The sequence below is a fragment of the Stylophora pistillata genome, chromosome 9 (assembly GCF_964205215.1).
Source record: "Stylophora pistillata chromosome 9, jaStyPist1.2, whole genome shotgun sequence".
NCBI classification, from domain to species: Eukaryota; Metazoa; Cnidaria; class Anthozoa; order Scleractinia; family Pocilloporidae; genus Stylophora; species Stylophora pistillata.
The window spans coordinates 14,907,149-14,932,423 of record NC_142527.1 but is presented as its reverse complement, the minus strand read 5'-3'; the positions used below and the strand labels follow the sequence as shown (position 1 = coordinate 14,932,423).

Here is a 25,275-nt window from a genome sequence, read left to right as displayed (position 1 = left end):
TCTGTTTTCTGTTCGTAATTCACCTGACCCTCAGACGTGTTGAGAGACTTGAGTCATTTATAAAACCATGCCTTGAATTTACTTTGTTTATTGAAGAACTCTAAAAACAACTTTTAAATGCTAGAATTGACGTGTACCGTGCTGATTAATTATTTAATAATAAGGGAACAGTAATTGCCACAATTTTTTGCTTTCTGATTCAGTTTAAAAAAAGAGAAGAGAATTCATCAAAACACAATACCCTTACGATTCTCTCAAAAGGCAATGTTAGGATATTGTTAAATAAAAAAGGTTTTGAGTGGGACAACTTACATGACTAAATTGTCATCAACATCACCCTTCACTTGCAATTCAAACACTGTTGGACCCAATGCAGCTCAAAACCCCACAGTTAGTGACTTGGGAAAACTAGCCTTTAAAACAGATGTGGACGCCAACAGTAATACACTAAACTACCGTAAACAAGATTCAAAATGGCCAAATTCAGCCTGTGACAAAAGCGTACAATTGAGCACCAGGTAATTTGGACATGTCTTTGTTGGTAAGAACTGAAAGAAAAAGAGAGAAAATAACATTGAACTTAATGTATAAAAACAACGTATTTTCTAAACTGCTCCAGCTACACTCGGTGCACCTTGGGGTCTCTTTTTCCATTCCCCATGATCTCAAGACACGTATTTTCTTTCAGTTTTATTTTATTTTCGACGAAAGAGGTTAAACGAAGAGATTTTAAACACGCTAACAAATCTCTCTAGTTGCTTTATGATTTTACAGCAAGCTATCCACAGAAAATAGACTGCATTAATATATCACACAGTCGAATAGTGCTCTCTGATTGGCCAGTTCGGAAGTGAAAAGTAAGTGCTATTCACCTCCAAGCAGCTTAGGAGACAAAATCGCGTATCAGGAATGTAATTTCCGACCATTTCTCGTCATGTTGACTGAAAAAGGCTCGTTTTTTTGTTCTTATGAGGTATATTCAAAACAGTTATCTACGTCAGTGTCAGTGAAAAGGCCAGTGTCTACCTCCACTTCAGTGAATAATTGATGTTGATTATTTCTTCTTTTCGTTGAGTAAATTCCACTCAAACATCACTTATTAAACCACGAGAAGCAAAACAAGTGGGAAAGTGGGTTGCACCAAGACATGGCAATGCTGTCCCAGTTTGAGTAGGAATGCTTAGTGTGATAAACTAACCTGGTTCACATTTTGGGGACAAAGACAGTTTCAAAGCACTTTCCTGTTGATCAAACATCACGGCCACCTGTTTTGAAAGCATAAAAACATGGTAAATAAAGCGGAAATAAAGTATACTTCCAATAGACGAGCCACCGACCGATGTGGTAACAAACAATCAGAGAATGAGTGGAATGTAAACAATTAAACAGGTAGCTAAACAAGGACAAGTGTAATGGTATTGGTAAGAAGAGAAAAATGTTCTTGTAGCAAACAGTCATTGACAAGCAACTTTTAGCACCTTGTGCAACTTCAGAATGACTGTCTATTATATCAAGTACTCAGTTCCGTCATAAACTGTTTATGAGAACCTCATTCAACCCAGCAGAAAGGGACAAAACTGTGTGTTCTAAGAACTTACATGATAAAAAAGACCATTAAAAGTACCTGTCGCTTCAGTTGATCCAATGAAATGACCGGGCTTCCCTTGGGATTCTCCAAAAGCACAGTCCCCTTGGCTAACCCGGCTCCGCCTCTATACAGTTGTACGTTCACAAATTTGCACAGCGGTTCTCCGACAGTCATTTCCTTATTTGCAGTCTGATGACCTTTCAGCAACTTCAGATCAAGCATACTACCTTTAACCTAAAATTGACCATGGAAATGAGGATACAGGCTCATGAAAAAAGATGAAACCACACCTGACAAACATACTAGTTTGAGGAGAATTTTGGTCGCCCACATTTTAAAATAGAGTTGCAAAGCATTTAACAGTTGACAATTCCTGTTTTCTGAGGGCCATTCTGAGTGCTGTTTAAGTAGTCAGCTGTAGCAAGGAAAGCTACTTGGAAATGTTTCCACACAGCGGGCAGCTCAAAGACTAACTTAATTACTCTCGGTTAGTAATCGATTTCGAGTAATTATCTGTTGGGAATTAAATTTCTCGGTTCCGGATTCACCGCGTTCAAAAATGTTGGCCACAAAATAAAAGCTTGAAATATGGTCTATGGTTTAATTATCAGTATTTTTCATTACATTGAGAGGCCCCTGAGCCATCTACGCAGTGTGACCACCCTACGTAAGAGACTCGGGGCACTTGTCAGTATGAAAAAGTGTTAGTAGTTTATGAATCAGATGCTGACCTGAGACAGCTAGGTACGATGATATTCTTAATTTAGACACTCGCTGCAATACTGTTTGGTTATACTAAGCCTACACTCTCCAAGAAACTCCAAGATAAGACAAAGTATCGTAGCTGTAGTGACCATACACTGCCAGCCGACTGATTCACAAGCATTCTGTGTATTTTCCAGATATTGCGCGTGGTTTCATTGAACCCCAAGAAAAGAGATTTATTGTGAAAATAATCTCACCAACACTAAGATCATATTTCGCCAATACTCTTCAAGTAGATGTGTGCTACATACCTCTGTTTCCTCGGAAATTATTAGAGGCAAGCTTGGTGCGAGGGAGCTGGACACAACAGGTTGTTTGACACTGTCTTCAATGTAACCTTTGTGCTCCCTGATGACGTCACCTAACCCGCCTTGTGTAACGTCAAACACAATGGTGATGTCGTCGCTTGGCTGAAGTTGAGCCTAATGAGACAACAACGGTTACAAATCAGCCAAGATTGTGGGATCTCAACAGGTTAACGAAAAAACTTACCAAGGGACACTCTCAAGCTACGCATGAGGTCAAATCATGTACAAATAATGGAAAAAGATTTTTTCTTTCGATGGAGCGAGTCTGATACTTTCTGTAACTTTGGTTCAAAAATGCGAAGTGAGTTACAAACGGCTAATTTTAGATTTAACTTCCGGTAAATATTTCCTGACAAACGCGGAAACGGAATTTCCCAATTTTCTTCAAACGAAAGGGGCTCTGGCAGAAACGAACTTCTCCTGGAATCTTTACTACAGGGGCAAGGAATGGAAGAAATAGGTGTTTCACTCCTTCTACACATTCAAGTTCATGATGGACAGTTGCCGACAGTTCCTGACAGTTCCTCTTAACAAATCAAACTGAAAAGCCAAAAGTCAAGGTGTCACTGAGACTAGCTTCACTTGCCTTTTTCCGCAGTTTCTGAATTCGGTTGACCACTTCCCGTGCCACACCCTCAGAGAGCAAAGACTGATCCGGGGTGACATCCAAAAGGGCAAGTACCTTGATGACGACACAACATGCACGTTACTCAGCATGTCGAACACAGACTACCGTGCTACGGGAGTAACTAACGGTCGTGGGTCGTGGGATGAAAAACTGATGTCGCACAGCAACGCAATTGGAATTCAAGTGAAAGATAGATAGCTTTATTAGGAAGTAAAATCATTGCAGCCCCGGGCCGGCTGAAATACGACTTACTTTACAATGGGAATAAATTATCTCTTACTCTAAGATAACTACAATAAAAGCCGCAAAATGTAATCTACAATAAAATACAATAAGACAAGTATCAAAAACCAAAATACAAATAATTAGCTACTAATAATTAAAACTGTTGGCCATGATAAATGTGTTTTTGAACCTATTTGTCTTACAAATTGGTAGCTTGAAGTATCTCTGGCTGCGGGTGTAATAGGTGGACTCGTTGCGTGGAGGCAGCAGATCATGGAACTTGTGGTTTTCGTTTTTGAAAATAAACATTAGACACTAAGTCACTCTGCTTAACTTTTTTTGTCAGGGTATCATAGCAGGATCGTTTGTCCCCAAATCCCAGGACTCATTAAACTCCCAGATGATGTAAACCCCCAACTGCATCAGGAACACTACGATGTCGTAAAGCAGATCACAAGATTCAATGTTTCTTGACGATTTTTTCATCCCTGGACGGTGCAATCCTCTATCTGCATAATCACAGGTCGTATAATTGTCGTATAATAATAAATAAACGTTTGCAACGGAGTTATTTTCTTTTTGGTTGTTTGAATAGTTAATAATTATAATAGAAAAATCCGAGCCCCAGATGGGACTTGAACCCACGACCCTCCGTGATCTAGTAGGATGTTCTAACCACTGAGCTACTGGAGACTCTATGGTGAGCAAGGGTCAATTTGTGGATTTTTCTATTACACTAAAAATTGTTTCATCTTTACACGCTCACTTTGGAGGTTGGTTGGCCCCATCTTGATATGCCTTAATGTGACAGCGTGATGCTGTTAGTGAGTTTCACAGGTGCTTTCCAATACTTGGCTGTGTAGCCGCGCGATGTGGTTCCAGTCGAGGCCCACAAATTGACCCTTGCTCACCATAGAGTCTCCAGTAGCTCAGTGGTTAGAGCATCCGACTAGATCACGGAGGGTCGTGGATTCAAGTCCCATCTGGGGCTCGGATTTTTCTATTACACTAAAAATTGTTTCATCTTTAAATAATTATAATAAACAATTAATAATTAATAATTGTTAGCCACGACCCACGACCACAACCCACGACTTGATACCCACGACCCATGACTTGGTACCCACGACCCACGACCACGACCGTCAGTTACTCCCGTGCTACTAACTAAATGAGTCTGTTAGGTAAGAGTTACGGCGCACTTCAGCTAATAGGAATCAATGTGCTCTCCAGTCAATTATTAGCACAGATGAGACGGCATGGAGGAATTAATGATTATACTGCAAGAACTGGCAGTACGATATTCTTCAATTTCATTGACCGCGAATCACTTATATAATTGCTTGATAGCTGAAGCATGGAAGTCTGGAAAATCTCAAAAGTACTGATAACAAAGAATAGGTAGAGCAGTTTTTAACCGAGTGTAAAAAAAGGCAGCCAGAGTGAGACTGCTGCCAAGCGGAGGAAAACGCCATTGACCAAGTAAGGATTGGTTGAAGTTTTGCGTTTGATCGGTTGAGGTGGCCGGTGGCGCTAGTTAAGTTTTGCATTTGATCGGTTGAGGTGGCCGGTGGCGCTAGTTTTCTAGACCAGTCACAAAGGGAAATGAAGCAGAACCAAAGCAATCCGGATTACTTTCGATACTCAATTAAAAATCGCTCTCTAATACTGATCAGAGTTTACCTCTCCGTCAGAGTATGCTTCATATGCTGACGGCGCCGATCCATTCTGATCAAATGAGTACATCACCTAACAACCAAGACAAAAAGTTATTATAGTTACACGCTGGGTTTGAATACAAACGATCTCTCTAAACTCTGCAAACTATAACCGTTTACTTCATCACCTTTATATCTGTTCCACTCAGTAAGTGCCCAGCCACCAGCAGCTCTCCTTTCTCCTGAAACACTTGTATTTCCTGGTCTGAAAGACCTGCAAGAATATTCAAAGTGGCATTTCTTAGCTTCCACAAACTAACGGTCACCTGAACATAATTTTACATAAAAAAAAGAAAATTCCACCTCAACCAGGTTGTTTTGCCATAAAATACCTTTAATTGCTTGAGACACTTGCTTGAAGGCACCTTTTAATCTGCGCCCCAAGGTCTGATTATCAGGTTCAGCTTTGAGTTGAACCCCAAACCTCTGTTTGTCTGACGACACTGTTATCTTTCTCACATTCACTTCCTAAAGACACAATAATACAGTTACTGGAAAAAAAGCACCAGTAAAGTGAACAGCAAAGTGCGCGGTGTTTGATCGCTACGGACCTGTTTGATATAGTCTTCCAGAGACAACACGTCATCAAGGCTCTGTTGCAGCTGGTGAATGACGACAAGCTCAGGGAGGGGATACTGGAGGAAAAAAACACTCAATGTTAGGAAGCTTATGGAGGGGCACATAACAATGCAAGTCGAAACAATGGAAGATAGATATAGTAGAGAACGAACTACAAGAATTTATCACAAGCCGTTCAACGCCCAACTTGCTGGTTAAGAACAACGTGACAGCAAAATTGAAGATCATTCATGGACACACGACACAGCATAAGGGTTAGCATTGCATTGTAGGGTGATTTGGAACTTTCCTCATATTTTGTGCTATCAAATGAACGGTATATAACGATACCACTATTAACACCCTTAAGCCAAACTCTAGGTCCTCTTGGTATTCCGTCCACAATCATTGGAAGGGAGCCATTCCTCCAAGAATACCAGAGATTTTGCCCGCCTGTCACCCATCTGCAGGCGAGTTGACAAAACGCGAAGAGGCTTATTACCCTTCAGAATTACCCAACTCTCCCCTCACTGCCTATTCTACCCGCTACTCGAAACTTTCCGCACACCAGAATCATTTCGACTGTTCCCTTTCATGTAACTTGGAGTGAATAAACAAAATATAGCAGCCCAGTTGAAGAAAAAAAATCGACAGATTTGGTGATTTCTCGTGTTATGCGTACACCTCCCGCTCAATACCTCCACAATTATCTTACTCTTGCAACTCACATCATCTACAGAAGGCACAGGGCATAAATACCTCATTGATTTGGTCTTCCCATCGAGTCTGAATTGAAATCATCACCGAAAGTGACACAAATATTTTATGATGATACGAACACATTCTAATAAAACCTACATTAAAATAATTTTCACCACAGACAAGCTTAATTTGTTAGTCTTCTAACGACATTGAGCGTAGAATAGTTTCTTACATCCATTACCATCTTCATCAAAAACGCAAAATCTCTAAAAAAATCACAATTCCCAAACTGGGAGAAAAATGACTTCACATCAAAAATTTATCACGAGAGGGATTCTTACCTTCAACGGTAGAGTTTTCCTCTCTCTGACGACTCGACCGAGTTCAATCACTGTCAGCATTAGGGCTACTCTTCTTTCGACCTCCTCGTCGATGAGATTTTCCCTTAAAATAAAATATTTTGTCAAAGTAATACAAGTGACGAGTTGCGGAATTAAAAAAAAAAAACATGTACTATGCATCTAAAAATTAATGTCCTATAGGACGTCAATGAAAACAAACACCAACACGTTTTTGCACTACTATCCAGGCTCTGCAAGTCAAAGGCGACTGGTTTGAATAATATTTCTGCGAAACTTCTAAGAGAATGTTCTGATGTACTAGCAGAATCTCTTACTCATATATTTAATCAATCCCTAATGACTGGCATCTTTCCCGATGAGTGGAAATCTGCCAGAGTCACCTCCGTTGTACAAAATTTCCGGGAAGCGCTCCGATCCAACGAATTATCGACCAATATCAGTAATTCCAGTTGTGGCCAAAGTCTTTGAACGGATAATCTACGATCAGCTTTATCATTATTTAACTAAAAACAACTTTCCCTCGTGCCATCAATCTGGTTTTCGGTCTTTGCATTCCACGCTCACAGCACTTATCGAAGCTACAGATAGCTGGGCAGTGGATATAGACCGTGGTCTTGTTAATAGCGTAGTCTTTTTAGACCTCAAAAAGGCATTTGATACAGTAGATCACGATATTTTATTACGAAAACTGCAATACTATGGAATTTGTCGGACCAGCCATCAATGGTTTGCTTCTTATTTAGATAACCGAACACAGATTTGTCACTTAAACTCTTGTAAGTCAACTCCGAAATGTCTGAGATGTGGTGTTCCCCAGGGAACGATTTTGGGACCTCTTTTATTTTTGATATATATTAATCACTTACCGCATTGTTTGACATATTCGGAACCTAGAATGTATGCAGATGATACCAGCCTGACGCTTGCCAGTACCGACATTGAGCATATAAATTATTGCCTTAATCACGACCTGAGCAATGTGTACGAATGGCTCTCTGCTAACAAACTTACCTTAAATATGACAAAAACTGAGTTCATGCTTATTGCATCAAGGCAGAAGTTATCACAATTTACGGAAAGTCCCTCTCTTATTATAAAAGAAAACGCAATCGAACAAGTAACCTCCGCTAAATCCCTTGGAGTTTATGTCGATCAAAATATAAATTGGGAGTGTCATACTGAAAATATCTCTTAGTAGATAGCTTGTGCCATTGGTGCGATTAAACGAATGCGGCATCTCACTCCATTTAATGTTTTAAAGTTATTCAACCACATTTTGATTATTGTAACGTAGTGTGGGGAAACTGTAACAAAGGCCTTTCTGAAAAACTACAAAGGCTGCAAAATCGGGCAGCTCGCATCCTAATGTCAGCGAGCTATGATAGTAATTTGGATGATTTGTTCCGGGCGCTAGGGTGGCGAAGATTCTACTATCAAAGATTGGAACAGAAATCTATCCTAATGTGTAAAACATTACATGGTATGACACCAGATTATCTGAGATCAAGATTTGTATATCGTGACAGTGTAAGTGCTTATCGTTTAAGGAATACCGAAAACAAATAAGTTCTTCCACAACCTCGAACTGACTATCTCAAGAGAAGTTTTTTGTACAACGAAGCTCAATTGTGGAACAACCTACCTGTAGACCTAAGACAAGCGTCTTCGCTGACTGATTTCAAATCTAAATTAAGTCGCCACAGTTTAAAGTAAGATCTTAATTCTAAAGTAAATTTTAGACACAGCCTCCATGAAAAGCAGAATTTTTTATTTATTTCTTTTATTTGAATTGTTGTTATCAAATTATTATTCTAGTTTGATAGATAGGTTTCTAGTATAGAATTAACTAAATCAACTGATGGAAAAACCATGTATAAATAAAGTTATGCATCCTATCCTTATCCTATCCTAAACATTTTAAACAAAGTCGAGTTTTCACTTAACTGTGTGTTAAAATCAAACCAGCTCACACAGTGTAATAAGACAGTAAATGTACCTACCTGGCCTTAGGAATCATCAGATAATGAATACTCTCTGTTTCTCCGCTTTTCATAGTTTCTGGAATGAAAGGCCGCAGAGACTGGTAATTGAACTCGGTGAGAAATGGAGTGAATGACGCCTACAAACAAGAGAACAAGAATTCACTCATAAGACTAACACACATGGTCAATGCCGTAGTTAAATTGAATTTGAGATCAAAATGGATATTGTTAGTAAGCAACCAACTCCGCTGAGACTCGTGTTCCCACAGAATACATAAATTGTGGGCCACTGTAGCGATGTGTGCTTAATATCATTCCTGATTAAAAATCAATCACAAGTGTGAAGTTAATACCTGAACAACTCCAATTTTTTTTTCTTCTATAATCAAAATACTAGAACATACCATTAATCTTGTGATAGAAAATACAACACTGAACAGCGTCTGAAGTGACTCGTAACGATCTTTGTCCCCACACTCCCCCTACAGAGTAAAAAAAATATCCACTACGTCAGTTAAATCTCCGGCAAATATCAGTTGAAAAAGAGGTGAAGTTTTCTTGTTCCCTCGTAATTATTGTAAGGTGTTTTAATACCAAATCAATTCCCCATAAAAAAAAAAATATAGAAAATCACGAAACAAGTTTTGATAAACATTAAGAAATATTTTTCAAATTTCATGCTTCAGCCTTAACGTTAAGATTATAATTAGCCCTTTCTAAAAAAAAAAAAAAAATTAGAAAAATGTGTTTAATCTTCAGAGGTATTAACTCCTTACCCTGAGTCTCTTTCTGTTCATCCGCACATACACATTGGTCAGATAGTCAATGAACTTGACCAGCCGAGGAACAACAGTGTACAGACGATACGCTACGAAAAGAGGGGTACGTATATGAAGCAGTTTCAGTTGAGTCATTTTACTACCATCAACATATGTTGCAAGGCTGACAATGGGCTTCATAGTTGCAGTGTTAGACACTTATCAATATTACAGTTTCTTTGCAGCACATTTCCATGCTGTGCCCATACTAAGCAAGATGAAAGTCAATTATCAAAACCATAAAATTAAGGCTTTATTATCACAGAACAAACCAGTGAATTACAATCAAACTAAGATGGCCATGAATCTGTTTAATATTTAAGTGATAAACAAGAGAAAATTAATGTGCTATGAAGGTGAAAACATTTCTGTCATTAATAATATCATCATGATCTTGATCAGCCAGCTTTTTTCTGCTCTTAGAGTCAAGAGTGACTTACCTGCCATTTCTTGATGGACAAACAACACCAAACTTTGAGTAAAGGAAATGATCCAGTGATCAAGTGTGTTGCCCAAATTCAACAGAACATCTTCATCATAAACAAACTTTCTTCCTTCCTGTTTAAAAATACAAAATTATCATTTAATTATTAATCGTATGATTTTAATTTTAACCTCACAAATTACAATAAAATTTGTAGCTGTTTGGAAAGCAGACCACAAACGTTTCTTAATTATCAGTAACCTGTAAAATTTAATGTAAAATTTTTAAAAGATAGCAAATGTTGGTAACTTTTATGATGATGATGATATGCTGTTACTTCATCCAAAGATTTAAATGTTAAAGGTACTTGATATATTATTTCAGCTACAATAATCTCTTTTTAATCAACAACAACAAAACTTCATTTGGGTAAGATAAACCACCAAAGCAATTTTCACTTAGGCCTCTGAATACAAAATGATGCCTAACCCTTTCCATCTGCTGAATATTCTGCAACAGAAATCGGTGAGCATTATACCATGGAAGGAACACGTCTTTAATGATATCCTTCACTCCTTTCTCCTGGAACTTGAGAGTTTCTGCTCTCACCACTGGTGAATTGATGAGATACAATCTAAAAAACAATAACTTAAAATTACACATTAAGCTTCATTCACTCATTAATAATTAAAAGTAGTCTGTGGAACTAGTACAGAACTATCATAGTAATGTACCAATAAAACAAATCTGTAAAAAGGTTTTCTTGGGTAAATAAGATCTAATACAACATATTTGATGATTTGCTGAGGCTTGATGAGGATCCATCTATTGCCCCTAAAGTCAGGTAGAATCCAACAAACTTTATAACTCAGAGTAACCTCACAGACCCTCACAGCACAATAAACCAAAACCTCCCAATGTTCATCCCAGTAACAGCAACACAAAGAAGGGTTAATAACTAAATTCACAAAACCTTTCATTTGTTAATGTCAGCCACAAACCTTAGAGCATCTGCTCCATATTTGTTGACAATCTCCATTGGATCAGGGTAGTTCTTCTTTCTCTTACTCATCTTCGCTCCATCTCTAAAGACAAATGTTCACAACTATTAAAACTCAGGACTGGGGAAAATACAAAATGATTAAAGAAGAAAGTCACAGAAAAACGAAGAAAAGCTAAATGGCATACGCAGCAAGAACCAGTCCATTCACAATGAGATTCTTGAAAGGAGGTTGATCAAACAAAGCTGTTGAAATCACCAGAAGAGTATAAAACCTGTGAAGTGAAACATTAAGTTAATAATTAAAAATAAAAAAAGTTGATACCGTAAGAAAAATTGAACTAAAATAAATGAAAAAAAGCCACTCACCATCCTCTTGTCTGGTCAATTCCTTCAGCAATGAAATCAGCCGGGAATGATGCTTCAAATGCCTCTTTATTTTCAAATGGGTAATGAACTTGTGCATAAGGCATACTGGAAAAACATATTAAAGCTAGATGACTAACACAGTTCACATGTAACTTTTGTTAATGAGGGGAGGTTTCACTGCTTTAAGTAACCACTCAACTGATTTTTCATTTGGCAACATCACTGCAAAACTAGATTTCTTCATACAGCATCAGTCCATGACAAAAGAGGCCAAAAAACAATTGCTCTCATTAAAACTAATCACAACAGCTAAATTACAATTATATACATGTACAGGATACCTTCCACTTTCGAACCAGCAGTCAAACACTTCAGGGACTCTTTTTAGAACTCCTCTGTTTGTTTTGGAGGGAATTGTGATGTCATCCACACTGACAAAGAATTTTGAAACTCAATTTTTTGGGAAAAAGGAAAAGGATAAAATAGAAAACATACTGTCAATTTTTTTTTTAATTACTCTACTGACAGTGATTTTAATCAGCTTTACAAAGCTGCAATAAGTAATACCTTTCTCTGTGAAGATCACTAACTCTGACTCCTGACAACTGCTCCAGTTCATCAATGGATCCAACACAAACAACCTGTTGTATGATATTCAAAAAGTGTTAACCATTGCCCTTGATAAGATTAGTCCATGCATTATTGAGAAAAAGGAGGCACTGACTCAACAATTAGTGCAATCAGCTGTGGACCTGAAGGCATACAGTTTATGGTGCAAGTCTCAACTCCCTAAGCTAGACAACTAACTACACCATATACAAGGTTCATATCATTGCCTTGAGAGGAAAAACCAAGAGTTTCACATACCTCTTGATAATCATCACTGACCCACAGAGGAATTGGTGTGCCCCAGTAACGGTTTCTGGATATATTCCAGTCATAAGCATTTTCAAGCCAGTTGTGGAAGCGTTTTTCCTGTACAAATTCTGGAACCCTTATCAGAGATGATGATAAATTGCATGTGGGTGTGAAATGGCACAAGCTCCAATTCAAACAGCTCTTAAGTTTAACATTTAAGATACTGGACATTCATGAATACTGATCAGATCATTCTTTCATGCTGATAAGTGCTTCTTTTAGCCACAAAACTGTAGTACTTGTGGTTGGTTTTGAAATGCACATTACTCTGTGATATACCTTCATTTCAAATTCTATCATGATGATAGTTTGATTTGTCTTTCATTTCTTATTATATACTGAAAGAGGAATTAAAAACCCAACAAATTTTGACCCACAAGAAAGACCAGATTTGTTGTTCTTACTTTGTATTATCTAGTGAGGATCTGTAGCACTTACCAGTATGACTGCTTGTTATTGGCCAAAAGCTTGTCAACAAAAGATTCAACTTGGATAAACCAGCTAGGAACAGCCTTGTAAATCAATGGTGTATCAGACCTAATGCAAGCCATAATAAAAAAAAAAAACTGTTGTTCTTGTGATGCAAGAACATATACCTTCTAATTAGAGACAACAAATGCTTACAAACTGGTTGTTATGTTCAAACAAGACCTTCACACTTCTAAAATAGCCTCAGTTCATACATGTACAACCTGTTAATGTGCAGTCTATAAACTTGTAATTCAAGAGCACGTTCTTCATTGTTGCCTGACTCTGTTACACCAGCAATACGAGACATGCATCTCGCTTGCATACATTTATTATGTTATCACTCTTACCTCCAGCAGAATGGATAGCTATGTTTATGAGTGCTTTGATGAACCAGTCTTTGCTGCTTCTTGAGCCACTTCATAATGAACCTATCAGCATCCTGCCAAAAACAAATTTTGTCATACAAGTTCAACATTTTAACATTTGGTGATAAAGTATTTTTCACTTTGTCTTTGTTTTATCTTTGGATAAAATGGACATGAAAAATATTGTTTGTGACATTTCATTGGTGGTTCAGATTTCTCCTTTGAACAACAAATTTCAATCATGTTTGCTTCTTATTTTTCTTAATCAATCTTGTATTTAGCATACCACTAAATGAAATTACAATAAAAATTTAGGAAAGAAATCACTGGTTTTGAATAATTGGAACCACAACATATCCAGGTCAGACCTACACAGGATCTTTTGCTTTTAAAGCCCCATCTGTTTTATGTAAGTTAGGAGTAACAGAAATCGACACATGGCTATCGCATTACTAGCCACCAGGATGGTGATTTCTAAAATTTACCAGCCCAAAACACAACTTGGTAGCCCGGATCGATTTCCCTCGTGGTCTATTTCAACCCCATTCACACAAACCTTCCACTAAACTTATTGGCAAGGTCTTTTAAAATGATAAAGAACGGCATTTTCTTTCATTGTGATAGCACAATGTGTTTTTTAAGGAAAAAGCTAAGTAAATTTTCAAGTGCGAGGTGAACATGCAAGGCGATTGTGCGAGGCAATCTTGCGAGGTGATTGTGCGAGGTGATTGTGCGAGGTGATCGTGCGAGGCGATGTGCAAGTCATCGCAACATTGGTAGGGAGGAGACTGGAGAAGACTGTTGTACAATCGACAAACAAGACAAAAAGACTGGTAATTGTGAAGAAGAGCTCCCCAAAAAACCTGTCGGCCGACTGTCGGCCGACTGTCGGCCGACAGTTGACCGACAGGCGGCCGACAGTCTACCGACAGGTTAAGAAAAAAGAAAAATTGTGTAAAAAACGAACAGTTAACGTGACATAACAATCCGTAATGGTGATGTATGACTCGACAGACTTCACCTACTTACCGATCGACGGCAAAGTTGGTAGTATGTAAAGAAACGTTTCTTCCAAAATGTTATCAGATGCGTATAGGATATATCACTTGCGTAATTTACAACACACCAGACAATCTAAGAATCGCATAGGAAGATAATTTAATCGAAAACTCGGCCAAAAACTCTGAAAACCATGAGCAACATGAGGAGAGAGGGGCAGCTGTTGCCAATGAAGTTCGCGGCACGATTTTACGAGTGAAATATCTTGTATATTTCACCACGCACAAAACGGCTCCTTTAGGAGCCACCAAATCTTGAAAGTCAATTGTCAACGTATTAAACATGTTGGATGTTGTATCAAGCGAGGCACGATTCTACGAGTGAAATATCGGATCACTCAACGTTTCTGGTAAACCAGACCAAAAACTCTTGATCTAAAACGACCACGATACCTCGTTTTGCCACTCTGCGACAAACGCAAATTAAAAAATTAATAATTTAAACCCATATGCTTTTGTAACGGCAAACTTAGAATCCCTAACATTGTGTGATCGTTTCACGGACAAGCTACCGACAAGGTACCGACAGGTTACCGACACATTACCAACAGTCGGCCGACTGTCGGCCGACTGGCGGCCGACAGGTAGCCTATATTTCAGGCAAAACCTGTCGGCCGACAGACGACCAACTGTCGGCCGACTGTCGGCCGACTGTCGGCCGCCAGTTGGTCGTCTGTCGGCCGACAGTCGGCCGACAGTCGGCCGACAGTTGGTCGTCTGTCGGCCGACTGTCGGCCGACAGGTTTTTTGGGGAGCTCTTCTTCACAATTACCAAAAGACTCCAGAAGATAAAAGGCTTTAGGCCTTCTTCATTGGTATTATCATTACAATTTAAACTTTCTTGTTTTTTAATCAACTGTGAACTTCAAGTAATAGCCAGTGGGCTGTTAAAGGTGGTTTTTTACTAGCCCGACCAAATTTTTACTAACCTCGGGCTACCGGGCTAGCAGAGATGTTGAACCCTGGATTAATTTAACCTTTGCAGCAGCAAATGAGAGCTACAACTACTCTATACCCTACTCTGCCAAGATTTTTATTCTATTTATCTGTGTTGGATTGAATGTGTACCTTTACATGCTGCCCTTGGAAGTCTGAAACTTCACTTGTGAATTTTCCACTGGCATCCACAGGACAAGGAAGTTTCCCACCTTTCTTTACAATTCCACTTGCCAAGCAGACTCTGTAATCATCCTACAATAAAACAGGTCCAGTGAGAGGGTGAAATCTCACAACTCAAACTGTTACTGTTACAGTAATAGTTTTTTTTTGTAATTAGCTTTCCAACATTCACTTTCTTTTTGTAAAAATGTACAGTTACGTTCGACAGCTTTCAAGATGTCAAAGACTAATACACAAACTGCCGAAAATGTTCAATTAACTACATGCAGATTATTAACTATAGTCTATTTTAATCTGTTAAAACAGCAACACTGGTTTTCACAAAAAAAATTGCTGCTTTCATGATACAGTTCAAAGTCAAGTAAATCTCATAATCCTTGCTTTACCTATGAAGCTGTCATTACAACCTTGCATTAATTTGAGTATACTATTCACAAATGGGTGATACCACTGGATTTTGTTTTGAAAAAATAATAACAAAAGCATCACTTTAATTTGTTTTTTAATTTGATATATTTATTATCTACAGGTACATGAAATCATCTGACTGTGTGTGTGTGTGCATTAGTTTTTAATAATTCGTCAACTGATTCAGATAAAAATTAATTTGACTTGATTTGATTTGATCGTTATCTGTTGTAGCCTATCATTTTAGGATACTCAAGGAAAAATTGAATCAAATCCAACCAATTTTTTTACTGTATGGTAATTAAAATATCATTCCATATAGATTTCACCATGAGAGCCTTACACTGTAGAATTTACCATAAAATGATCATAATTATTACTAACAGTAATAGGACTAACCTCGCCAAAGGCTGGTGCAGAATGGACCACTCCAGTGCCACTTTCACCTGTTACATATCCATCTGCTAACACCCTGAAAGCTCCACTACCCTTGAGCTAAAAGAAATTATCAAAATAATAAATGAAAAAAAAAAAACACTGTAACAAGGAACACTATTTTTTAAATGCGTGTAACAATGTAATAACTGGCTCTGAAAAGAAGTTGCAAAGTAACACTTACAAACTAGAAAACGATATTCAGGAAGCATAACTATGCAGTTTTCAGCATAAAAGTTGTTGCCACTTTTCTAGCCATTTAAAATTATTCAAGCACATAGCCTAGCCATAGCCTAGCTATAGCAATGATATCTATGTAAGGAAATCAAACTTTGGATTCAACCTTTACTTTTACACAGAAAATTAGATCCATTAAATCTAACAGTTAAGTACTCTTTTTAACAATTCCAGAAAAGGTTTAAGGGTAAGGGTTTATTAATAACTGCTGTAACAAGAGGAGAAAAAATGTAACAGCCGGACTGTAAACATATATGGAAAGTTAGCCAAGAGTCTAAACAATTTGCTTACATCTTGAAAATATGTAAAGAGAGGTTTGTAAGTCTTTCCTTCCAAGGTAGATCCTTTAAATCTATTAACAGAAAAATAAAAATATTATTATAACAACTTGAAAGACATCAATTACATTACAATTCTATAGTGTCTTAAGGAGAGAAACATTTAATATCTCATTCTCCTTGAAAACTTTTTTATTTCAGTTCTCAACAATCTTCAGTGCCATGAGAATTAATTCAACAAAAAATTGCAAAATTATACTTTTCCACAAGGACATCCCCAGTGTTAAAATTTTCTTTACATATTGCAACTTTGCAAAATGAGTTTAATTTGGATTTGGACAACTATAGATCATACATTATGAGTAGAAAGTATACAATCACATGTATTTTGAACAGTATGTCACTATCACACGTTCTGACAAGAAAAATTAAAAACCTTTCTAAAATTGTATACTCCTCTGGATTTTTGAAAAGAGCTTCAAGTCTAGCTTCCATCATTATATAAACTCTGTTTGTGGTGTTGTCTGCAGGAATAAAGAACAGCAAGTAGGTGAAAAGATTACCATGACAAAAAGAAGATAACCATTGATCAATTCAACAACAACAACAACAACTTTATTCACCCTTATTCTTGAGAAGATTAAATTAACATCAAATAAAATAATTAAAACTAAGAGGGTGTTGGCTTCACAAAATAACTAGAAGGTTAACAAGGCTAGGAAGCTAAATTACACAGAATAAATTACAATATTAGGGTCGGGACACACACACACACACATGTACACACACACACAGAATTGAACTATATATAATTATGAATAAACAAAATCTACAAGTCATGGAAAAAATATTATGTATATGTACATGTATTAGAAATGAAATCCTGAACAATTATGATAAAGGAAAAAAGTGTAGAGCAACAAATAAATCACAGGCATAGCTAGGAAGAAACTGATTACTCTGGGGAAGTAAAAAACCAGGGTGACATTAATGTGAAAGCATTATTTTGTCCTCTGAGCTACATTACACAACAAACTGTGCTGACATTTACATTACCTGCGACTTTAACATAATCCATGTCAGGGTTTACGACAAGAGCAAGATTACTGGGAAGTGTCCAAGGTGTTGTTGTCCAGGCAATCATGCTGACATTAGAATCTTCATCCAAGGGGAAGTCCACAATAACTTGACACAAGAACAAACCAGTGCTAATGAGTTCATCTCATTTTAGTTCTGGTCATAACCCATAAAATCTGATTACTCCTTTGAGTGGTATGTGCATACATGTCAAAAGCTTGCTTTTAAATTCAATTTTGCAAACCTTTGACAGATACGTATCTTTTAGGGTTACAAAAGTGTATGGAGACTCTAAATTTCTTTCTAGCTTCTCATAATTAAATACAGAATAAAAAATAGTCAAGAATAAGCTGGGATGGTAAGGAGACATGCAGCTCAAGTTGGCAAACTTCATCACACAATTCAATTACCAGTTATGGGCAAACGTTAATCACAAAGAGATCACAGGTTGAACTTAGCAAATTTTAATATAGTGAGTATTTCTTTTAAAATAGTAATTTCCTTTATAACTGACTAATTAATAAGTTTTAAAAGAAGCTGAATTAGCTTAATGAAACCCTCACAGAAACTGCAAACAGTCCGTGGCTTAATAAGAGAACCAGAAAAGGGGCTTGCTGAGCTTGTTTGTGTGAAGCAGAGCAAAGCTTAATACAGTACATAAAAGAATTCCTTGATCTTGAGATACAAAATTTTGCTGAGTAATTACTGCTGATGAAAGTTCAGTGAAGGTACCTCAATCAAAACTCACAAAAAAATATTCATAATTAGCTTTACAAAACTTCAAAAGAATTCTCACCTGATGGATCTATAGTTTCCTTGTAGTTTTGATTTGACTCAAAGTTTGACAATGGAGTGTTACATCTTGTGGAATATGGCATAACCTACACAAAGCATGATAATCAACAATCAGTGTTGGGATCATAACAGAATTTAAGTTTACATTACATATTTTTTAACTGATATCAAGTCATCAATTTGTTCATAAAAAAAGCACTTCTCTTCACTTTATGAATAATTTCTCCTAAAAAGAACTTATTCACATATAAACAGAGCCATGAAGACAAATGATACAACACCTTAAATCCCCTATAGACCAAGCCTTTTTCATACACCCGTTTAAATGTCCACCTATCAAAAAAAATCCCTCACTTAATAAAACTGAGCTATGATTACAAACACCTATATATTGCAAATTGCACATAACAGCAAATATTTACAATACATTTATTGTTCTTCTAAGTGGTTAACAACTCTTGACCAGAGGTACCAGTACACATAATTTAACTCCCCTGACAAGTACTAAAATTAGACTGCTTTCATTCTTATTAATGAATTAAATGTAACAAGCAAAACCAATTCCATCCTTGAGAACACATAACTGTTAATTAAATGAAATTAGACCTACCAAACAGATTCCATAAACCAAGGATAGAGTGTTTTATAGTCGTTGTCAAAGTCAATCCAACGTCCCATTCTCTTGACTATAAACTGAAAGTTCACACAGTTATTAATCAACAGTGATCACATTTGTTCACTACTTGGAGTGGACAATCAAAAATTACACATCAACAAAAACACAGGCACTTGTAATACTAAGCCACCCTTCTATCATATCATTGCTTGAAAAAAGTTGGCTTCTTAATTTTATCCAACGTATTCATAACAGGGTACAAAAACTGCAGGAACAGAGTTTTCATTGTACTCACCTCCCATTCATTAGAGTAACGCATCACAATTTGGCGACACTCTTTATTATAATTAGCTATTCCCATTTTTGTCACATCATCTGGACTCTAGGAACAAAATGAAATCATAAAATTACCTTATTTCCAAGAACTTCTCCAGATTTAAAATGCAGACATAGTCATGGACTATTTCTACAAGAATAACACACGATAATCTAATTTATTTTCCTATACATAACTAATTTGTAGTTTTTAATTATAATTTCCCTTCTGTGAAGCATTTTTGGACCACTGGAAAGAGATGCTATATAAATGTATTATAATTATTTATTAATATTACTATTTATTATTATTATGTTATCTTGTGATAATTTACTGTGTGATGGATGTCCTCCCCTGGGGTGGGATGGGTGGGAAGGTGAGATCGATAGACTGAGGCGGCTGCCAGAGGCGCCTGATATACTGATGTCTGTTCTCAACCTTAAACTGCACCCGTAATTCAGCCTCTGGGCTGCAAGTGGTCAGATATAAACTATATTCATATTCATATTCAATTCTGTGAATAATGATTCTACAGTAGCATTAGCACTTAACCAATGAGATTCATTTATTCTTACCTTGATACCCAACTTCTGGTCAATTTCATACTCCTGAAAGACAAGGAAGAATGATATAAACAAAACATATTCCTGTTTACTTGTAAAACTTGATTGTAAGTATTTAATGATTATTGGACGACAATCTTCTTTGAAATGTTCTCCTTTTTTCCCCAAAGTTTATCTATGTCTACCTGTATTCTTAAGTCCTTACCACTGGAAGGCCGTGACAGTCCCATCCAAATCGTCTCTCAACATGATAACCAGACTGATGAGCATATCTGGTGACTATGTCCTGTTATTGTAACAATTTGTAACAATTCTAATTAGCAAGTGTAACATTAACAAAAAGGGCATAAATCTTCTTTAAACATCAGGGTATAGTGTTACCATTAATTTTGCATTCTCCATCTGGGTCTAAATGTGCAACCAGCTGGTTGCCAATGTAACTGGTAATTGAGTACTAAAACATGAATTTAAAGGCTGGTTGCTAGCAGATAATTAACTTCACATCTTATCAATGTTCTATGCTCACATGCTAGAAATTGTTTATTTTGTCTCAAAATAAAAAAAATTCATGCACAAGTCCCTTTTGCCAGGTATTTTACCTTTATAGTACCAGCCAGAATGTGTCCATAATGAGGCAAGCCTGTGGCAAAAGGGGGACCATCATAAAAACTGTACCTGGATAATAAACAACCAAAACTTTGACAACTTGTTTTGAAATAAAGTGCAATTGCTTTGTTTAACACCTGCTTGGGAAAAGAGCTGATTTACACCTGAAGATACTTTGAAAAATCAGGGATAAAATGGGTGCTAGTGAGGTCTGATCGACAATTTTCCCCTCTAGCAGCGGTGCAGTTTTCCTTGTTAATTGTAATCAAGAAGTTAGTGTTAGATCAAGGCAACAACTTCTGCCTTAGAAATTTGAGTATTCTCAGGAACTGCTTTCTGGAGAGTGTTTGATTATCAAACAGAAAAGTTACATGTTATTCACTTGTGGGAGTCAAAAGGTTAAAATTGGTCCTAAAAGTTCTGAGAGTTTCAAGAAAACTGCAGTTCAAGATATTGAGATCCTTCTGTTATCAAGAGTACCTCTACACATACACTATGGCTATTTGCAAATTATGAGAGGTTCAAACAAGGGGGGGAAGAAGGAATCCCATTTTGCTAGTAGTGTATGCATGTTGTCTACAAAAAGAATACAATTGTTTCCTTACAAGACCAAACATGTGCAATGTTGAAACTATAAAATATGGCTGAATCTACTACAGAAATAATGGCAAGAGTACCATATAACCCCATACATTAACTATGCATTCAGATTGGTAGACTTTGTTTTTAAAGTTTTGTCGTGAAAGACAAAGAAGTGGAATGCATAATTAATGTATGGGGTTATATGGTACTCTTTCCGAAATAATATTTTTGGAGCAGCACTTACTTACAAACACTAATTGCACACACATTTTGAACAACTCCTCCATTTGACAAAAGCAAAGTAATTGGGTGGGGGGTGGGGGTTGAGGGGTAAGGGGTGAGGGGTGAGGGGGGAGGCAGGTGGGGAAGGAAAATCATGAGGCACGTCCAGAGAATCTTCATTCTTATTTTCATTAAGAAAAGCTTAGGTTACTTTAACAGATACAAAATGTCTGTACTCCATACCTTGGTCTGTCTTTTGATTGGCGCAAGCACGACTGAAAAGCGTCCAACTTTTCCCAAAGTTTCAATATATTCTCCTCCTCTTTCGGAAAGTTATGCTGTTCGGCAGCTCCAGCGGCCATTGACGACGCACCGTTAAGATCAGAACTATAGAGCGCTCGCAACAATGATAATTTAGGATCGGTGAATTTGCGAATGTTAAAGACGGAAAACCCAGGAGATGATTTCCTTATTAGTTGGCCCTTCCACATGGAAGTATCAAATTAGAAACTATCCCACGATGCATGGGTGATGCAACAATATTCCCAGTTGCCTTTTCGGGAGTTGCAGCAATCCAATATGGCGTCTGGGTACGTGAAACGGGTAAGTGACTTTTTGCAAATATAGAACAGTTCCAGGTGCTGCAATGGTCATTTTGGGGGGTTTATTAACGTTCTACCATACCTAATAATATGTGACTCTATTAAGTTTTGAACACCCTGGAGGATGTATTTACTGATGAGTTTGCGAAATGTCCACTGACGAAGTTCAAAGATAATTAAATCAAGACTTGAACATAATATAGCTGGAGCTTATGGTACATAACTTATGAAATTACTTAAATTTTCAGTCAACGGCTCTGGTTGGCTTGGCAGTTTCCAAAGCACCCAGGGAGGTAAGAATTGTGAAGTTCTACAATTTTGTTGAATGGCAATTATCGTTTGTTTTGCGGGAGCATACTTTAGCAGTTCGAGGTTGCCGAGTCACCTGCTCCTAAATGACATCTGTGATCACTGTTAAAGCTGCAGGACAAAAATTTTAATACTTGTAGAGTTAAAGCATTTTGTTTGTGAAAGAACTCTATATAAAGTCATCATCATCATCAATATCTTTCTATTCAAAGAAACTGACACAACAACAAGCCTTTCCCCACCCCCTTGTAATGTTCAACAAGACACTGTTTTGCTACGATACCCAAATATACATTTCATTGTATTCTAAATGAATTTTCATGAATGCATTATGTTGAACCATGTTTGGAAAATGTAAGGGGAGCCATCATTTCCCAGTAAATGACTCATTGATGGATGTTTTGCATGAAATGTGAACAGCTGACCTTAATACCTTCAGTAAGAGAGGCTACAAAATGCAGAACTTCCTCAGAGGAGTTTTATGTGACTCAAAGTCATCAATGTCTTTGGTGGTTAATTGTGCAGGATATTTTTTGTCAGGACCTTTCTTCTTCAGTACAAGGACAATCCAAAAAAATCCTCAAAAATTAAAAACTTCTAGATGTTCATGTTGCCTAGTATATTTTAAACTTTTTTAACTGGCTTGAACTGTTGAGTGTGTAATCTATGTAAAAATATTGGAAAAGTTGAAAATTGGGTAGTAATTGGTACTACCAATTTCAACATTAAAATTAGTTAAATTCAGTGCTCACAGTTAGCCTGGTCTGGTTCAGTAGACAGTGTAATCAAATTCTAATGAATAAAGGCTGATAGTTTCTAAAGAAACTGTCTGGGGCTGCGTCGGTGGGGGTAACGAAATAATTTGAATATATTAACAAAGTTGAAATGGTAAATTGGCCACCGTTATGATTATAAAAGCTGACGTTTCGAACGTTAGCCCTTCATCGGAGCAAATGACGAAGAGCTAACGGACGAAGGGCTTCGCTCCAACGAAGGGCTAATTAACACTCGAAACGTCAGCCTTTATAATCGTAACGGTGGCCAATTTACCTTTTCAACTTTGTTGATATATTCAAATTATAATCAAATTCTACTTTTGTTTCTTTTTTTTCAAGGCTCTCACTAAGTTGTATAAGGAGACACTGCAGGTGTTGGGAAGCATGCCAAAAAGTGCCCAGTACCGCTTACACACAGAGCAGATCACTAAACAAAGACTACTTATTGTGGAACAGGTACCTTGTCACTGACAATAGGAGTAGCATAGTTTAAAGCCAGTTGTCACATTCAAAAAGGGATAATTTGTTATTCTCAATGTAACTGAATTCTAATAATCACAAAAAAAGCAGCTTGATAAACGTGAGCTTTCACAATAACCATAATGTAGTCAATCTTTAAAGATCAATTGGCCACTGGGTGTCTGTTTCATGCATGTTATTTTTATTAAGATTCCTTTACAGAGAGAAAACATTCATTAAATTCACTTAGTGGGAACAGGCATGTGGGAGGCTGAGGTTTGAATTTTATCAGACTTGTTCTCCTGCAGTTTGTTAAACTGCATTTGTTTTGTGAAGATCATTTCTGAACTTTTTGTCCCTTCCACAGGTCAAATTTCATTTATTGAGCATTTTTATTTTTTACAATAACTTCTTTCTCCCTTCACTCCTGCATGTCTTCCTGCAGGTGTTCCTGCAGTTTATTACTATTTTATGGCCAGCCAATTGTGTCACTGCATTTACCTTTAGGAGAGTGATGTGCCACAACTGGAGAACAAACTTGGAGCTGGACAAATTGAAGAAGTCATTCAACAGGTGGGTACATTTTTGTACATGCTTGTAATCATTATACAGTGGAACCCTTCATAATGGCCACCTAGGGGACAAGAGAAAATGCATCTAAATGCTATGTTAGGTGTGTAACATTTGACATTTTTTTGTCCATAGGCACTTGTAGTACTAAGTAATGCACATTTGACCATATCGACATGTTTATTTGCACAATCCAAGCCCAGTATTTTTCATTCTTTAACTTTTCATCTTTCTGATATTATTTTGAGCAAGTTCACAAATTTAGCAACATTGCTCATTGATCAATGATTTGCTGATCATTTTGTTAGTTGGGATACACTTCAGTGGTCTTTGCCATAGGATAATAACCATATCAACAGTCTGCTTGGACAACAAAATTGTTGTGCTACATCATGAATTAATGTGATAATTTGTTGACAGACACAAACATAAACAATGAGCCATCCTGCAATATGATTATCCTTTACTTGTTTCATTGTCTAAGCTTGATCCTGTGAAAAAAGGTTCTTAAATTATCAAGTGACTCCTGATAGCAGTTCATAGATAACTTAATGCAAATGAACAGTAAAGATGCCAGACAAAAAGATGCCTGTCTGTGAAGGGTCAACTGTTCCATAATCTTAGAAGCACCTTAAGTAAACCTGTATGTGGAACTTGATTTTGATCAGAACCAGCTTGTACCAGTTTGTCCCCATGTAACTCAGTAGATTTCCCTTTGCTTGTAGGCAGAAGATGAGCTCTCTTTGGCTAAAAAGATGCAAGATTGGCAACCCTGGGAACCACTACAAAATCCTCCACCTGCAGACCAGTGGAAGTGGCCATGACTGTCTGGATGATAGAGTTGTTTTCTAAGGAATTGGTTTGCCTATGAGTGTAAATGATGGGGAAATGGTATCCACAGCACCCATGACTGGAAGCCTGAGATATGAACTAATTAATTTTGTACAAACATCAGTGTTACCTCTATTGTTGTATTCTTTTTAAACATTTCAAGCAAGGATAGAGATTTGTGTAGATGTCAAGTGAATAAACATCCAAAGAATGTG

The 25,275-nt window shown here is 37.2% G+C and overlaps 3 protein-coding genes across 6 annotated transcripts in view; 1 reads left to right on the top strand and 2 right to left on the bottom strand.

Moving 5' to 3' along the window:
• Window positions 1-14,396, bottom strand: part of LOC111324103 (centriole and centriolar satellite protein OFD1) — a 71,703-nt gene extending 57,307 nt beyond the window's left edge. For both annotated transcript variants that reach the window (XM_088733543.1, XM_088733545.1), the window contains exon 1: window positions 14,231-14,396. The gene's annotated coding sequence lies outside the window, so the exon portion shown is untranslated. The remainder of the gene's footprint in view (window positions 1-14,230) is intronic.
• On the bottom strand, window positions 73-22,038 carry LOC111324160 (isoleucine--tRNA ligase, cytoplasmic). 2 transcript variants are annotated; one of them, XM_022927667.2, is made up of 36 exons: window positions 21,757-22,038; window positions 20,703-20,778; window positions 20,309-20,389; window positions 20,116-20,148; window positions 19,520-19,606; window positions 19,219-19,301; window positions 18,890-18,941; window positions 18,610-18,694; window positions 17,793-17,921; window positions 17,173-17,260; window positions 16,750-16,810; window positions 16,186-16,281; window positions 15,328-15,450; window positions 13,184-13,275; window positions 12,804-12,902; window positions 12,315-12,441; window positions 12,015-12,088; window positions 11,789-11,878; window positions 11,448-11,552; window positions 11,267-11,353; window positions 11,080-11,163; window positions 10,568-10,712; window positions 10,095-10,212; window positions 9,613-9,704; window positions 9,241-9,318; window positions 8,855-8,973; window positions 6,834-6,936; window positions 5,784-5,867; window positions 5,565-5,700; window positions 5,361-5,446; window positions 5,198-5,263; window positions 3,248-3,343; window positions 2,605-2,775; window positions 1,625-1,822; window positions 1,199-1,265; window positions 73-548 (listed from the first exon to the last, which is right to left on the bottom strand). In XM_022927667.2, the coding sequence occupies exons 1-36, from the start codon at window positions 22,002-22,004 to the stop codon at window positions 484-486; spliced, it is 3,624 nt and encodes a 1,207-aa protein (XP_022783402.2). In that variant the 5' UTR covers window positions 22,005-22,038; the 3' UTR covers window positions 73-483. The 2 variants fall into 2 exon arrangements, with proteins under 2 accessions (XP_022783402.2, XP_022783403.2); XM_022927668.2 differs by lacking the exons at window positions 18,890-18,941; window positions 19,520-19,606; window positions 20,116-20,148; ... (1 more) ...; window positions 20,703-20,778; window positions 21,757-22,038.
• Window positions 22,030-25,275, top strand: LOC111324128 (NADH dehydrogenase [ubiquinone] 1 alpha subcomplex subunit 5). 2 transcript variants are annotated; one of them, XM_088733548.1, is made up of 5 exons: window positions 22,030-22,116; window positions 22,364-22,408; window positions 23,540-23,656; window positions 24,105-24,232; window positions 24,955-25,275. In XM_088733548.1, the coding sequence occupies exons 1-5, from the start codon at window positions 22,045-22,047 to the stop codon at window positions 25,079-25,081; spliced, it is 489 nt and encodes a 162-aa protein (XP_088589674.1). In that variant the 5' UTR covers window positions 22,030-22,044; the 3' UTR covers window positions 25,082-25,275. The 2 variants fall into 2 exon arrangements, with proteins under 2 accessions (XP_088589674.1, XP_022783358.2); XM_022927623.2 differs by having other exon boundaries at window positions 22,031-22,116; window positions 24,167-24,232.